Source organism: Callorhinus ursinus, unplaced genomic scaffold (assembly GCF_003265705.2).
Source record: "Callorhinus ursinus isolate GAN/ISIS: 27379988/994484 unplaced genomic scaffold, GSC_fseal_2.0 scaffold8, whole genome shotgun sequence".
NCBI lineage: Eukaryota > Metazoa > Chordata > Mammalia > Carnivora > Otariidae > Callorhinus > Callorhinus ursinus.
The window spans coordinates 2,441,554-2,455,416 of record NW_027397070.1 but is presented as its reverse complement, the minus strand read 5'-3'; the positions used below and the strand labels follow the sequence as shown (position 1 = coordinate 2,455,416).

Sequence of the window (13,863 nt, the reverse complement as noted above, 5' to 3'; positions counted from 1 at the left end):
AAAAAAAAAAAAAAAAAAAAAGGAAAGAAAAAATCCTACCAATTGAGCTGATCCTTTAGGCTAGGTTCCTCCTGTTCCTATCTATTTGCACAACATAATAATATATCTTGCTGTGACTGATACTTGCTTGATAGGTATGTCTGTGACCTTGTGGAGGGCAATAACTGGCTGCTTGTCTTACATGAAACAGTCTTTAGCATAGAAACTAACATCCAGTAGATACTCAAGTCACTAAGTTCTCTCAACTTCACTCCTACCCAGAAGAGAAGATCTCTCACCTGGGGGTCAGGCGGGTGGCCTGGGCGGCCCCAGGCAGGGTCTGGCGGAGGTGATGGGCACGGGATGGGTGTCCATGGAATAGGCGATCACAAGCTGGGCATAAGGCCTGTTTACAGGTTGAACAGTGCAGTGTGCCAGGGGCAGAGCCACAGAGGAAGCAGGGCCCAGGAGTGGAGCCTGGAGAACAGGAGAGAAGAAAATTGAACATCTTTCTGAAAAAGACCAAGTTCCATCTGAATTTGCAGTGGGAGGGTACAAATCACAGACTACTTTTCAACATATCCAGACCCAAGGAAACAATTTTAATTTCTTTTAAGAAGACAAGAAGATAAACAGAAGGGGGCCCCAAATTTCCATCAATATGGTCTACTAGAAACCGCCCCACCCCCATTACAGGATGAATAGTACCTGGGGCAGAGGGTGTGGTGAGGGGGCCAGGAGCAATCTCTCTCAGTAAGGGGGCAAACTCTGAGAGCTGCAGTATCTGAGAAGAAAAGGGCAGGGCAAGGGTTTGGGGACACACAGTCCCACAACCCCTGTCCCCTTTGGTCATCAGGTCTTAGAGCCCCATCCCTACCTTCCTTACATCATCCTCAACCTTGTCTTCCAGCAGCTGCTCTAGGGCTTGTTGTCTTGGGTGAGTATTCTGCAAACAAGGTAAGAAGAGTTCCCACCTGGAGTCCTAGGACAAGGCCCTCCCTCAAAGCCCTGGTCTCCCAACATCCACAGGAAGAACAGTATGGGAAGTTCCCAGGTCGCTATGGGGACTATGCCCACGGTTCAGCACCATGACGGTCCCCAGACTGCCTGTGGGAGTGAAGGTGGGCTCCCCAGACCTGGTATTTAAGTCCTCAGGACTAGAGACACTTCAGCATCTCACCTGTAACAGCAGGCTGAGCTCTGTCCGAAGCATCAGTACTTCCAGTGTGACTGTAGCTACTTGGTGCTCATCTGGCTCTTCCTGCCCCTCAGGGAAACTCAACCCATCTGGTTGCTCCTCTGTGTAGCCATACAATCGCAGAACGTCCCGGCCCCCCTACCACACATTCAAACCAGTCACCATCAACCAGGCCCCCTTCCCAAAAGGGCTGGACCCCCCTTCCCATTAAGCACAGCCTCCGGCCGTTTCTAACCAACGCCCCAGGCCAGGCCAAGTCCCCTCCTCCCATAAGGGGCCCAAGGGCTTCACCTGCACAGCATCCACCGTACTGCGAAAGACAGGGTTATTAAACTTGACCCCGCGCCAGTACCGGGGCCGCTGAGGGCTGAGGAGGTTGCGGCCATATTTCTCCAGGATGTTCAGGGCCGTGGACAGGGTGTTGAGGTAGTTTCGGGGCTGAGAGCAGTCAGAGAGCGCAGAGCTGTGAGCCCCGCCCTGGGCTCAGGTCCTCTGTCCCCCTCCCGAGCGGGGCCGGGCCTCACCTCCCCATGAACATTGCAGCGGACCAGGCGTGCGGCGTCCAGCTGCAGGTAGCGGGCTGCTGGAGGCAGGGATGTGACCAATAGCGGCCGGAGTTGCTCCATGGAAAACACCTGCCCGGAATCCTTCCTCAGGGCGCTCGCCAGCTCCTCGCGGGCCGCCAGGAAGGCCCGCTCCTCCTCCTCCCCCGGCATCCTGAGACAGGAGTCAACCCCAGCCCCGTCGCCCGCCGGGACCTGGCGCAGGCTGTGCGCGGCCTGAGCGCCACCCCTCCCGCCTGGTGTCCGGCTTCGCGGCCCGACTCGGTCGGCGAAGCCGCCCCAGGTCACTCAGGCCACGGTCAGTCTCAGGCCCCGGGCCCCGCGCCAGGGTTAGCCGGGAACAGGAAGCACTAGCAAAGAGGGCGGGATTGCGACCTGGTTTCAGGGGAAGGGGAGGGCTTTAAGGCTAGGACAGGGTGGGGTCAGGAAACTAGGAGGCGTGGCCAAGAGGGAAGCCAGGGCCCAGCCAATGAGAAGGACAAATGGTCCCTGGCTCCTCCCCCAGAGCCTCTGGGCCTTAAACGCCGAACTAGCGCTCTTCCCCGCCTTTCTCTAGGCTGGTTCCGCCTCTTTCCGGATGGCCCTAGGAGCGGGGTTACCTTTTTTCCCTCAAAGCCTTCTCTATTTAGATCAGTCGGCCTCGCTCCGGTCCCCACCGGGGAAGCCCCACTCTGCCGGGACTCAGCTTTGGCCGGTCTGGGCCCCTCAAGCGAGTCCTGCCCCTTCCCTAGTCGGTCTTGAAGGCAGGGCGCCCTCCCAGAGGGATCCCCCGAGTCTGCTCCCTTCCATATTCCTACTAGACCTTCTCAGCCCCCGGCCCTCCCTCCCACTTCCACTCTGATCCCTCTCGAGCCCCTCCCTGCAGCCGAGCCTTCTAGGGGGAGCACCACCACTGAACGCCCCCTTTCCCACTTTCCTACCCCTCCCACCCACCCCTGGACTTTCCCGGGACCGCCCTGACCCCTCCCTAGAAGCCCCACCCCTTCTCCGAGGGACAGCCCCTATTCGGTAGCCGCGGCCCCACTTTTATCCTAGCCCCTCCCTCGGACAAGCCCCTGGGCCTGTGACCGAGTCCGCACCGCCTCTACTAGTCGCAGCAGGCCGAGAATGACTGAGGGGCTGCCTACGGTTTGCGGCCTGCCAGAGGGAGGGGGCAAAGAAGGAAGGGGGCGGGGCTGAGGGGGGCGGGCCTGGACGTGGGGAGTGAAAGCGAAAGGCCAGGCAGCGAGCCGGGAGACCGGAGATCTTGCAACTGGAGCAGCATGGCCAAGCCTAGTGGGGTGCGCCTGAGCGGGGAAGCCCGCAAACAGGTAATGGGGGATCGGGAGGCCAGGAAAGGGCCGGGGAGCCCTCCTGGCTGGAGGCCAGGCTGGGTACTCCAGGGGACCAAGGCCGTGCCAGAGAACTCCCCCAACCTCTCCTTAGTGCTTTCACTTCTGCCGTTGGATTCCCAGATTCCTGCCCTCTGGCCAGTCTCTGTACTGAGCCTGAGCTTCCAGGGAAATCTGGCTTGTGGTAGGAAAGGCCTGAGCCAAGTTGGAGGGCATCCCTTTGTGGGTGGGATCTTACTCTTGACTACTGAGACCCTTAACCAACATCCGGGTTCTGCTCTCTGTGCAGGTGGATGTCTTCAGGCAAAATCTTTTCCAGGAGGTAAGTCTTCTAGATTCAAGCGATTTGACTCGGAATCTTAGACCAATACTTGAGGGCTGCAACCTCTCAGAGTGACCCCCAAACCCACCCTGGGCCCTACTTCCCTTATCAAACCTTCACCCAAGGCTCCTAATTATTGATCTCTACCTTTAATTTGCCTCCTCTTAATATTCTCTCCACCTCGGCCGCTTCTTCTCCCCTCTTTTGGTGTGGAGGGAAAAGCTGTGGCCCCAAAGTCCTAACTTTGGTTCTGCCACTTCCCAGCTTGGGCAAGTCCCTTCACTTCTCATGGCTTCAATTTCCTTATTTGTAAGCATTGGAGTCAATCATTTACAAGGGCCCTTCCAGTGCTACTTCTCAGACACCTCTGGAGCGTCTTCTGAGATTCCCCACCCTTGCAATGTTACCCACAGGCAGAGGAGTTCCTCTACAGTTTCTTGCCACAGAAAATCGTACACCTGAATCAGCTCTTGCAAGTGAGTAGTATGGGCCCCTCCCACCCCATCCCAAGAGGCCTCTGTCCTCTCCACCCACCCCCTCTAGATAACAACTGGGCTCAGCATGCAGAGAACAGTTATGAGTGGTGGACTGGAATTGTTGGGATGGCGTGAGGCCTGAGCCTAGGCAGAGGGTTGGGTGGGCTGTGTGGAGGGAAGGCTGTGACTCAGAATGAGGGGAATAGGCTGGGCAGCCACTGACAGTGAGCTCTGTGCAGGAGGACTCCCTCAATGTTGCTGACCTGACCTCTCTCCGGGCGCCACTGGACATCCCCATCCCAGACCCCCCACCCAAGGATGATGAGGTGAGGCACTCGGGGTGCAGGGCTCAGACCATAAACCAGGTGGAGATGATGGCCCTCCAGCCTCCAAGACTTTTCTAAAGGCACTGTCCCCCTTTTTACCTTAGATGGAAACAGATAAGCAGGAAAAGAAAGAAGGTAAGAGAGGAAGGGGTGGCTAGGGAAGAGGAAACGGCACAGTGCCTACTGGATGAGGAGGGGCCTGAATGCCCTCTTTTTCACAGTTCCCAAGTGTGGCTTTCTCCCTGGAAATGAGAAGGTTCTTGTCCTCCTTGCCCTGGTTAAGCCAGAAGTCTGGACTCTCAAAGAAAAATGCATTCTGGTAAGCCTGGGAACTGCGAGAAAGAGAAAGGGAAGACTAGCCAGGCCCGGCCCTGGTCTCCTTGAGAGATGCAAGTCCTTCATTCAAGGACCTATTTCTGACATAGGAAACTTCCTCTGTGCTTTGGGTTTCAATACCTTGTGTTCTCATTCTGCTAGACCTCTGATATCACAGTGGTATCCCTGTGTAATCAGAGACTGTGCTGTATCCACCTCCATAGTGTCAGAACCCACCTCTGTACCAGGTACACAGTGCAGGTGTTGTGCCGTCATGAGTTGGTTTAAGAGCTTGGGCCCTAGAGACTGCTTGGGCTCAAATTCTGACTCCATCACTTACCTCGCTGGTTACCTTAAGTAAGTTTCTTGGACACTCTGTGACTCAGTTTTTTCATTTATTGAGTGGGTACAATAAAAATATGTATCTTGAAAAACTGCTGTGAGGATTAAATGAGATATATATGTAGCACAGTGTCTGGCACTTAATAAATCCTCAATTAGGGGTGTCTGGGTGGCTCAGTCAGCTAAAGCGTCTGCCTTTGGCTCAGGGTCCTGAGATTGAGCCCCGAGTCGGGCTCCCTGCTTGGTGGGGAGCATGCTTCTCCCCCTCTCTCTGCTGCTCCCCCTGCTTGTGCTCGCTCGCTCGCTCTCTCTCAAGTAAATAAATAAACCTTAAAAATAAATAAATAAATATAGCTGTTATTAGGAAGTGGCAGTAAAAGGAAAAACCCAGTAAGTTTGTTGAATGATTCCTACATGATCATAATTTAGGTGATCACCTGGATCCAGCACCTGATCCCCAAGATTGAGGATGGAAATGACTTTGGGGTGGCAATCCAGGTAAGAAAAGGGTGTATGAGGACATTGAGAGCAGGGAGAGACTTGGGGAGTGAGACATAGGAACTAGATATGACCTGGGAGGAAGAGGAAGGTGGTGGGTGAAGGAGGGAGGAGATGAAGTGTTTTTCTTGCCTCCCATCTCTCTCTCTTTTTTTTAATCACAGGAGAAGGTGCTGGAGAGGGTAAATGCAGTCAAGACAAAAGTAGAAGCCTTCCAGACAACCATTTCCAAGTGAGGGCAGCTGGAGGGCCAGCACGGGTGTGCTGCAGGGACATTTCCTTGGGATTCCCAAAGCTGGGCAGTCCCATCAGGACAATGGGGGGCTCTGGGAAGGATCTGAGGGAGTGTCTCTCTCTCACTACCCGTTCCTGTGTTTATTCCCTTGCTTTTGGCAGGTACTTCTCAGAACGCGGGGATGCTGTGGCCAAGGCCTCTAAGGAGACTCATGTAGTGAGTAGATAGTCACCAGGCTTTTAGCTGAGGCTGGCTGGGGTTGGGGCAAGGAAGAGGGGCTAGAGGTCTTCCTTGTCTGTTTTCTGACTTTCCCAATGTGGAAAATACTAAGCCAAGAGCATTGGCTAGAAAAACTGATTTGGGCTTCAAAAACCTTGACCCCTTTCTCGGCTTGATCCTGTGGGATTCCATTTCTTAGTGCTGAGAAGGGGCTCATCCTCAAGTTACCTATTTCCTATATGAGGAAACCAGATTAATGTCCCAACCTCCCATGGGGCTGACTCAGCTTTGCCTCCCACATCCCAGATGGATTATCGGGCCCTGGTGCATGAGCGAGATGAGGCAGCCTATGGGGAGCTCAGGGCCATGGTGCTGGACCTGAGGGCCTTCTATGTGAGTGTGGAGTAAGCCCCTATGGGAGATGGTTGAGGGGGTTGGGGGAGAAGCCAAGAACCTAACTGCCACCCTTCTGGCCTTCTTCCAGGCTGAGCTTTATCATATCATCAGCAGCAACCTAGAGAAAATCATCAACCCAAAGGGTGAAGAGAAGCCGTCTATGTACTAGTCGAGGGCCAGAAAAACAAAATAATAATAATAATAATAAATGACCTATGCTTTGTGTGAATTATCTCCGGTGTGTGTCATTCATTCAGAAGGCATTTATTGAGTGTCACCTATGTCCAGACACCGAATGTGAATGTGGCTGCAGGAAAGAGAAAGGATGCCATGAAGCCAAAGATGAATGGGAAACCCATCCTGTTCTTAAGAAGTCATCCTAAAGAACAGGGTGGAAATTGTGACATGTCGTGACAGCCATATAGATAGCCTGTATTTGGGGATTTCACAAGATTATTTCAAACATCTGGGGGGCTCGTGAGTGCTTCCTGGAAGAAGTGGCATTTGCACAGACCCCTTATAGGAATAATCAGGCTTTGGACTGAAAGCTGAGCAAGGAGAAAGCTCCAGGGCTGAGATCAGGGAAAGAAGAAAGAACAACACTCATCATCAGCTCAGTGCAAGCCTGGAGAGGGAGTGAGTTTTCCCTGGCAGAATTATGGGTGAATGGTGGGACTCCTCAAGAGCTGACAAGGGAAAAAACGCTCCCAAGGCATTATGTTGAAGGAAATTATACCGCAGGACATTAAGGGAAGGATGGGTCTGTAAATTGTTTTGTCCTCTTTCCCCCTCCTTCAGCCAATTAACGCCTTTATTTCTGCAGAGACTACATTAAGGAAACCAAGGGCCAGATATCCTGTAGTGGCAAAGGTAACACGGCTCATCAGTGACGGAGCTGGCCTAGAGTACAAATCCACTCATTCCATAGTAGGAGCAAGGCAGGGCGCTAGTGTCCAGGTTCGGAGATCGAGCGCTCTGGGACACCCCACGCGGAGCGCGCGCTCCACCCTGCTGGCTTTGCTGGGCCTGCGGGGGCGGGCGGCACAGGTTTCAGACGAAGCTTCCATCCTGCAATCCGGGACCGAAGTCGAGTAGCCTAGCCAATCAGCGTGCAGGCGGTTCTCTTAAGTAGTTTTCAGTTGTGGGTTCTTTCCAGTTCGCGGGAGACAAAGGCGGGGCAAGGTTTGGACGCGGCCGATGATTGGGCAAAATGAGAACCTTTAAGCCTATCAAAGAGCACCACGTGGGCGGGACTCTAGAAGCGGGTGCTGCTTACCGCAGCCGGCCGGGAGTCCCCCAGACCCGCGAGGATCTGCGGCCGCCCTTTGGGGGCGGGCGGAGGCGGAGTTCGGCGCTGCAGCATGCAATCCGGACCGTCTGCGTTCTGGGCCAGGTGGGGGCCGGGCGCCGGGACCCAGGTCCCCGGGAGCCGGCGGGCTGCCTTCGCGCCGAGTCAGCGTCACTGCCGAATCTAAGTGAGGGGGCAGAGGGAAGGGCCAAGGAAGGCGCCGGGGAGGGAGCTTCGCGGACGCGAGCTGGGGCCCAGCTGGCTATGGGGGAGGTGGAGATCTCGGCCCGGGCCTACGTGAAGATGTGTCTGCACGCCGCCCGGTACCCGCACGCCGCCGTCAACGGGCTGTTGCTGGCGCCCGCTCCGCGGTCGGGAGAATGTCTGTGTCTCACCGACTGTGTGCCCCTGTTCCACAGCCATCTGGCCCTGTCCGTCATGCTGGAGGTCGCTCTCAACCAGGTGCCGCCGCTGGACGCCCACCGACCACCGCGAAACCCCCTAACCCCTAGCCCAAGCCCATCCCCGGTCTCTTGGCAGCAGTGCGCACCTACAGGGCGGGCGGCACGATTGAGTTTCTGATGGCCCCTTTCCCACGGCAGGTGGATGTGTGGGGCGCGCAGGCCGGTCTGGTAGTGGCTGGGTACTATCATGCCAATGCAGCTCTGGACGACCAGAGGTGAGTGGAGTAGCCAGAGGCAGAAGGCTAGGGGTTATGGGATGGGGGATCAAGAGAACTCTTGGTCATTCCTTCCATCTTTCCTTCGTCAAATGCTTAGGAGCAGGAACTATATCTACCAGGCACTAGGCTGGGTACTGGAGTGAGGGAATATAAAGAAATATGAAGGAGCTCCCTGGAGGAGCTGTGGTGGGGGTGGGGAGCATAGCTGTGTATCAATAACAGGCTGACACTTGGCTTTAACTGAGGTGACCCCCGCCACGTGCTGAAAGAACACAGAGGAAGCCCAACCAGCAACTTTGGGGGGAAAAAAGGAAATGTCCTTATATATAGAAAAAGTTATCTACTTACGTATTAATCATGTATCTGGGTCAAATTATACAGGTTTATAATTTGCTTTTCTCACCTCACTTAGTAAATATTTGCCATTTTTCCCTCTCTACACCAAGATTTACCTTATCCTACCAGCTATATAGTATGAGTATGGAAGTACGATGATTTATTTAATGCCTTAAACATTGATATTGTTTCCCATTTTTTGTTAATACAGACACTGTCCAATTATTACAGTAAATTATAAGTGGAATTTCTAGGTCAGCATATACTCTTTAAATTTGGGTGGTTATGCCAAATTACCCTCCCAAAAGATCACCTTTGATCACCTTGACCAGCAATCTGAGCACCTGTTTTCCACTGCACTCAAGCATTAAGCAGTTGTGTATGAAGCTTCAAGCAGGCCTGACCCCCCAGACCCCGCTACAGGGAAAGGCCACCACTGCGCCATCATCTAGGAGACCTGGGAGGTCCAGCTCAGATGGAAAGGGTCTACCCAAGGCCAGCTCCTCATTCCTCTGATCTTCCCTCTATACAGCGCTGGGCCTCTGGCCTTGAAAATCGCTGGGCGGATTGCAGAATTCTTCCCTGGTGCAGTCCTTATTATGGTGAGGTTTGGGTTTCAGGGTGGGGAGTTGGTGAGAAAGTAGGAAGGGAGATCCTTGAAACCCTCACCAGACCTTCCTTGTCCGCACAGTTGGATAATCAGAAACTGGTGCCTCAGCCTCATGTGCCCCCCGTCATCGTCCTGGAAAACCATGGTCCCCGCTGGGTCCCCAAGGACAAGAACTTGTGAGTGCCCCACTCCCTTCACCTCTTCTTGGAAGCCCACAGCTCCTGGGCCTCCTCTGTCCTTGATCTTGCCCCAAGGGTCCTTCTGTAGATGCTAACCTCTGCCAAGTGTCTGGCCGCCTGCTGAGTTTGACCTTCATGGGGGTTATTATTTCAGAGTGATGTGGAGGGACTGGGAAGAGTCACGGCAGATGGTGGGAGCTCTACTGGAGGGCCGGGCCCACCAGCACCTTGTGGACTTTGACTGCCACCTTGACGACATCCGGCAGGACTGGACCAACCAGCAGCTGAACACCCAAATCACCCAATGGGTGGGTCCCACCAATGGAAATACCTGAGCCAGGGCTGGGGGGTGGGAGGGGAAGGGTCAGGATCCAATAAAGAGACTTGGGTTGAAGGACAATAGTATGACTATTTATTGTGCCTGGGAGGCAAGGGGAGGGAGAAACCTCAACAGGCTGAAGTTGGGGAAAGTCTGGAGTCCTCTGTAAAAGATAGGAAGGTCTCTGCTGGACCCATTACGGAATGAGAGAAGGTTCTCAATAGATCATTCCTTTTGTTTCTCCCCTGGGCTTCTTAAGCTTCTCGAAGTTCTTCAAGATGATGTCATATAACACAGCCTACAGGGCCAGAGAGGAGTGGGGGTCAGTCACAGGCCCCCAGTGGCTCCTGTGCCCCATTTCTAGCCTTACGGAGAGGCTAAGTTCTGTGACCCTTCACCCCCAGCCTTTCAGGGAGTAGGTGGCCTAGGAAAGCTGCCTCTGTCCCCCACCCCCTTGCTTCCTCACATAAGCGTTGCGGATCTCCATGACCATCAACCGGATGTCTCGGTACTCTGCCTCATCCAGCTCGTGCACCAGCTGCCGATAATCACCCTGTGGGAGACTTGGGTCAGGTCTGACTTCAGATGTGTCCTTCCCCCACCATGCACCCTGACTTGGGCCTCACCTACCACGTGGGGCTGCTTGGCTGCTTTGGTCACAGCATCGCCCCGTTCAGAGAAATACCTGTAGGAAGTAGAAGAGTATGGAGTGGGAGAAGGAAGAGGGAGCCCAGGCCTCTGTCCAAGGCGAAGGCGGAGTGTGCATGCAGGTGTAGGTGGGCAGTCACTCACTTGGAGATTTGAGTGTGGAAGCCTTCCAGCTTGGTGTGAAGGGTGGTCATGAGCTCAAACACCTTCTCCTGGGGAAAGAATGCAAGGGGGAAAGTGGAAAGCAGCATGGACTGGAGCAGTAAGGAGGGCAGAGGAGTGGGGTAGCACTCTCACCTGGACAGCCACTCCGAAATTGTTCCCATCCTCAATCCGAGGTATCTGCAGCTGCAACCAGGTGGTGACCTGGGAGGAGGGAAAGGCATCAAAGCCACAGCAGCTCCCAGCCTACTTCCCAGGTTCCTGGCCTCTGCTTCCCTGCCCACAATCGGGGGGAGGTATGCCAAGTCTGTCCCAAGCCCCAGGGCCTACAATTCTGGCTTCATTTGCTGTGCTCTCTCCTGCTGAGACCCAGCTGGTGCTAAGCCCTACCTGACGGGGACGAAGGAGGACAAAGGGTTAGGTCTGAAGCCTGGGGGTGGGAGTGGGAGGGCTCACCAGGTTGAGCTGCTCAATGACATCCTTGATCTCAGGCTTTAGACGCTGAAGGAGGACCACGATCTTCTCATTGCAGTTCACTGGGCCACAGGGAGGACCTAGGCAGTGGGCAACGGGTCAGTCACCAGGCTGGGACTGTGTGAGGGCAGGGAAGAGCAATCCCTGGGGAAGAGCTCCTAGGAGGTGAGACTCAAGTCCATTCATGGTGGTACCTTTGTCTTCGTCTTCCCCTTTCTTCTTTTCATCTTTGTCTTCCTTCTGCAGGGAGAGAGGGGCTCTTGGCAGTCAGGCCTAAGGTTGATTTTTCCCATGATTGGGTCCCTCCTCCCAGCTCTTCCCGGCTTGCCTCCTGCTGTTTCTTCCGTTCCTCTTTCTCTTTCTCCTTGACTGGATCAGGCACTGGGATGTCCAACGGGGCCTTCAGATTGCTCAGGTCGGCTTCGTTGAGAGCCGGCTCCTGGTGCAGGGTGGGAGGAGAGCTAGAGGCAAAGGCATCCCTCTCGCCTCACTCTCATGGCTCCCCAGACTGCCCCCTTGACCCCTACTCTCTAGCTTTCTGCTGCCCCCAGTACCTTTAAAAATGCATCCAACTCAGAAATCTTCTTGGGGAAGTAGCTCCCCAGCAGGTTCTCTGTCTGTGCGGTGGGGGTGGGGGAAGATGGGGGTCAGAATCACATGTTCTTCCCGGCAGTGAAGCAGGGCTGCCACTGCCCAGCAGGGAAGGGTTGAGCCCTGGGAGTTAGGTAGGAGTGGGGTGTTGATGGGGCAGGTCTTACCTTGGTACACAGGTCTTCACGGAACACGTCCACCTGTGGGACACAGGCAGCCCTTCACACACCTGGCTTTATGGCCAGTTTATATGAGGACTGTTCCCTTAGGGCTGTGTAGGGCCTGACCTGGGGAAGGGTGGAATGCATCCCGTGGGGTTGGGGAGAGTGAAGTGAATCCCCGTGGGGCTGGATTTGGGGGATGAGAACATTCCTGGCGGTGAAGGGAGAATGATCCAAGTGAGTACAGATCCCTCGGGTCTCCTGGGCTGTACAAGAAGGGGTGTAAGAGCCTCTGCGACTGGGGCAGGGACAGCGCACCCTGTGGAGTGGGCCGGGGGCCCTCCCGTGGGAAAGGCCATGAGGTGGCGGGGCAGCTCCGGCACCCCGTCTGTGTGTGGCCTCGGGCCCCGCGCCAGTGGACTTCCCCTCCACGCCAGCTCTCCGCTTCACCGCACCCCGCTGAACCTCGACCGCCTGGCCTCTCCCGGCACGCGGACCTCGCCTGTCTCCCCCGGCCAGGGCGCAGGTGCTCCTGGCACCGAGGCTCACGTGGGCTCCGATTGACCACTACCCCGACCCGCGATTGGGGCCGGGGGGGGGGGGGGGGGGGGGGGGGGGCGGGGCGGGTCACGGACGCCTGCAGCCTTTCGGAGCCACGCCTCCCTAATGGGCCCCTCCTCGAACCCGCAGCGCTCACCTTGGCTTGGGCTTCAGGCTGGACCCTAAGCGTGGCCATGGCCGGGGCGGGGGGCCTAGCGCCGCACGAGAAGCAGAGTGTGTACCGGGAAGAGAAAGCGAAAGCAGCGCTTGCCACCCGCACGGCCTTCCTGGGTAGCCGGGGAGCCGAGGTACTGGAGGGGGCGGGGCCAGCGCCGGAGAGGAGTGGGCGGAGGGCGGCAGCCGCGGCCGGGCTCCCCCTGGAGGCCGAAAGGAGCGCTGCCACCGCCTCCTCCGCCGGGCTGCGGGTCCCAGCCTGCCTCCCCCTCCCCGCCCTGCTCCCGAAGCCCTGCCTCTCTCTCCCCGCCTCCTCGCTTCCCGCCTTCGGTCTCCCAGCCTACTGCTAGCCTCCCCACGCACCGCGGGCCCGCCTCCCCGCCTCCCGGAGCCCATAGGTCGGCCACCCGGCCAGGGCCCGCCTCCCATCTCCCGGCCTCCAGACTCCTCTGGTTCTCTTCTGTCCCTGTTCGGCTTGGGACGGTGATAAGCCTTATCTGGCGCTCTTCCATCTTTTCTGGCCTCCCTTCCCTAGCCCTGGCTCCACGGGCATCGTCTGACCCATGTGGTGACATTCAGACGCTGTCACCACTCCAACCCAGGCGCGGGTCAGCTCCCTCCTGACCCATGTTGTGGACTACAACCCACCTATACTCTCCACACAGACCTCTGTCTGGCTTAAAGCTCTTTCTCAGTTTCCTGTTGACCTTAGAATGAAATCTAAAGGGCTTTCCTGGCCCAGAAGGCTTGCCTGGCTTGCCTGGCACCTGTTCTGCAACCTCACCTTCCATGCTTTCCCCCTTCCCTTACACTTGCAAATAGCTGGGCCTTCCATTGTTGCTTAAACCCGATGTCACATTCATTCCTGTCCCAGGTACTTTGGCCTTACCGATCCCTTTGCCTGACACACCCTTTCCCTGCCTCGGGTTGTCATTAGGTTCTCAGCTTAGGTTCTCAGCTTAAATATCACCTCTCCAGAGGGAACTCTCTCCATCATCCTTTATAAAGTACCTCCCTGCCAAGTCTCTATTACAAACCAGCCTGTTGTAGTACATTCATAGCACTGGAGCTCTCTGATATTAGCCAGTTTATTTTGGGGGGATAGTGTGGTTTAGACCAGGGGTTGGCAAACTTTTTCTGTAAAAGGCCAGATAGTAAACATTTTAGGCTCTCGTGGGCCATATGGTGTCCATAGTAACTACTCAACTCTGCCCTTAGAGCAGGTAAACAGCCATACCTAAATGAATTAGCAGGGCCAGGTTCCAGTAAAACTTTCTCTATGGACACTGGAATTTGAATTCTGTGTCATTTTCACATACCATGATATATTCTTTTTTTTTTTTCCAATCATTAAAAATGTAAAAACCAGGGCGCCTGGGTGGCTCAGTTGGTTAAGCGGCTGCCTTCGGCTCAGGTCATGATCCTGGAGTCCCGGGACCGAGTCCCACATCGGGCTCCCTGCTCGGCGGGGAGTCTGCTTCTCCCTCTGACCCTCTTCC

At 55.5% G+C, this 13,863-nt stretch overlaps 4 protein-coding genes across 11 annotated transcripts in view; 2 read left to right on the top strand and 2 right to left on the bottom strand.

Annotated features, from left to right (window-relative positions):
- RNF31 (ring finger protein 31) overlaps positions 1-2,549 on the bottom strand; it is an 11,386-nt gene extending 8,837 nt beyond the window's left edge. For 4 of the 6 annotated variants that reach the window (XR_012378945.1, XM_025870248.2, XM_025870251.2 and 1 more), the window contains exons 1-6: positions 1,702-2,549; positions 1,469-1,615; positions 1,160-1,315; positions 857-925; positions 688-763; positions 279-456 (exon numbers count right to left, since the gene is read on the bottom strand). Coding sequence is in view for 5 of the 6 variants with exons in the window: in XM_025870248.2 (XP_025726033.1) it covers positions 279-456; positions 688-763; positions 857-925; positions 1,160-1,315; positions 1,469-1,615; positions 1,702-1,893 (818 nt within the window). In the remaining variant the exon portion in view is untranslated. The remainder of the gene's footprint in view (positions 1-278; positions 457-687; positions 764-856; positions 926-1,159; positions 1,316-1,468; positions 1,616-1,701) is intronic. The other 2 variants (XM_025870250.2, XM_025870253.2) reach the window with 1 other exon arrangement.
- A 342-nt stretch (positions 2,550-2,891) lies between these two features.
- PSME2 (proteasome activator subunit 2) lies at positions 2,892-6,429 on the top strand. The gene is made up of 11 exons (XM_025870279.2): positions 2,892-3,050; positions 3,361-3,393; positions 3,807-3,869; positions 4,109-4,195; positions 4,300-4,330; positions 4,417-4,514; positions 5,282-5,350; positions 5,515-5,582; positions 5,747-5,801; positions 6,111-6,197; positions 6,289-6,429. Exons 1-11 carry the CDS (start codon positions 3,003-3,005, stop codon positions 6,367-6,369), a joined length of 720 nt encoding a protein of 239 aa, XP_025726064.1. The 5' UTR covers positions 2,892-3,002; the 3' UTR covers positions 6,370-6,429.
- A 966-nt stretch (positions 6,430-7,395) lies between these two features.
- EMC9 (ER membrane protein complex subunit 9) lies at positions 7,396-9,662 on the top strand. 3 transcript variants are annotated; one of them, XM_025870287.2, is made up of 6 exons: positions 7,464-7,593; positions 7,908-7,950; positions 8,091-8,167; positions 9,039-9,108; positions 9,198-9,292; positions 9,450-9,662. In XM_025870287.2, the coding sequence occupies exons 1-6, from the start codon at positions 7,562-7,564 to the stop codon at positions 9,628-9,630; spliced, it is 498 nt and encodes a 165-aa protein (XP_025726072.1). In that variant the 5' UTR covers positions 7,464-7,561; the 3' UTR covers positions 9,631-9,662. The 3 variants fall into 3 exon arrangements, with proteins under 3 accessions (XP_073751085.1, XP_025726072.1, XP_025726071.1); XM_073894984.1 differs by lacking the exon at positions 7,908-7,950 and having other exon boundaries at positions 7,396-7,593; XM_025870286.2 differs by having other exon boundaries at positions 7,465-7,950.
- A 22-nt stretch (positions 9,663-9,684) lies between these two features.
- PSME1 (proteasome activator subunit 1) lies at positions 9,685-12,505 on the bottom strand. The gene is made up of 11 exons (XM_025870285.2): positions 12,348-12,505; positions 11,657-11,689; positions 11,453-11,515; positions 11,227-11,337; positions 11,093-11,138; positions 10,881-10,978; positions 10,560-10,628; positions 10,407-10,474; positions 10,245-10,299; positions 10,081-10,167; positions 9,685-9,912 (listed from the first exon to the last, which is right to left on the bottom strand). The coding sequence occupies exons 1-11, from the start codon at positions 12,384-12,386 to the stop codon at positions 9,832-9,834; spliced, it is 750 nt and encodes a 249-aa protein (XP_025726070.1). The 5' UTR covers positions 12,387-12,505; the 3' UTR covers positions 9,685-9,831.
- Between the last annotated feature and the right edge of the window lie 1,358 nt (positions 12,506-13,863).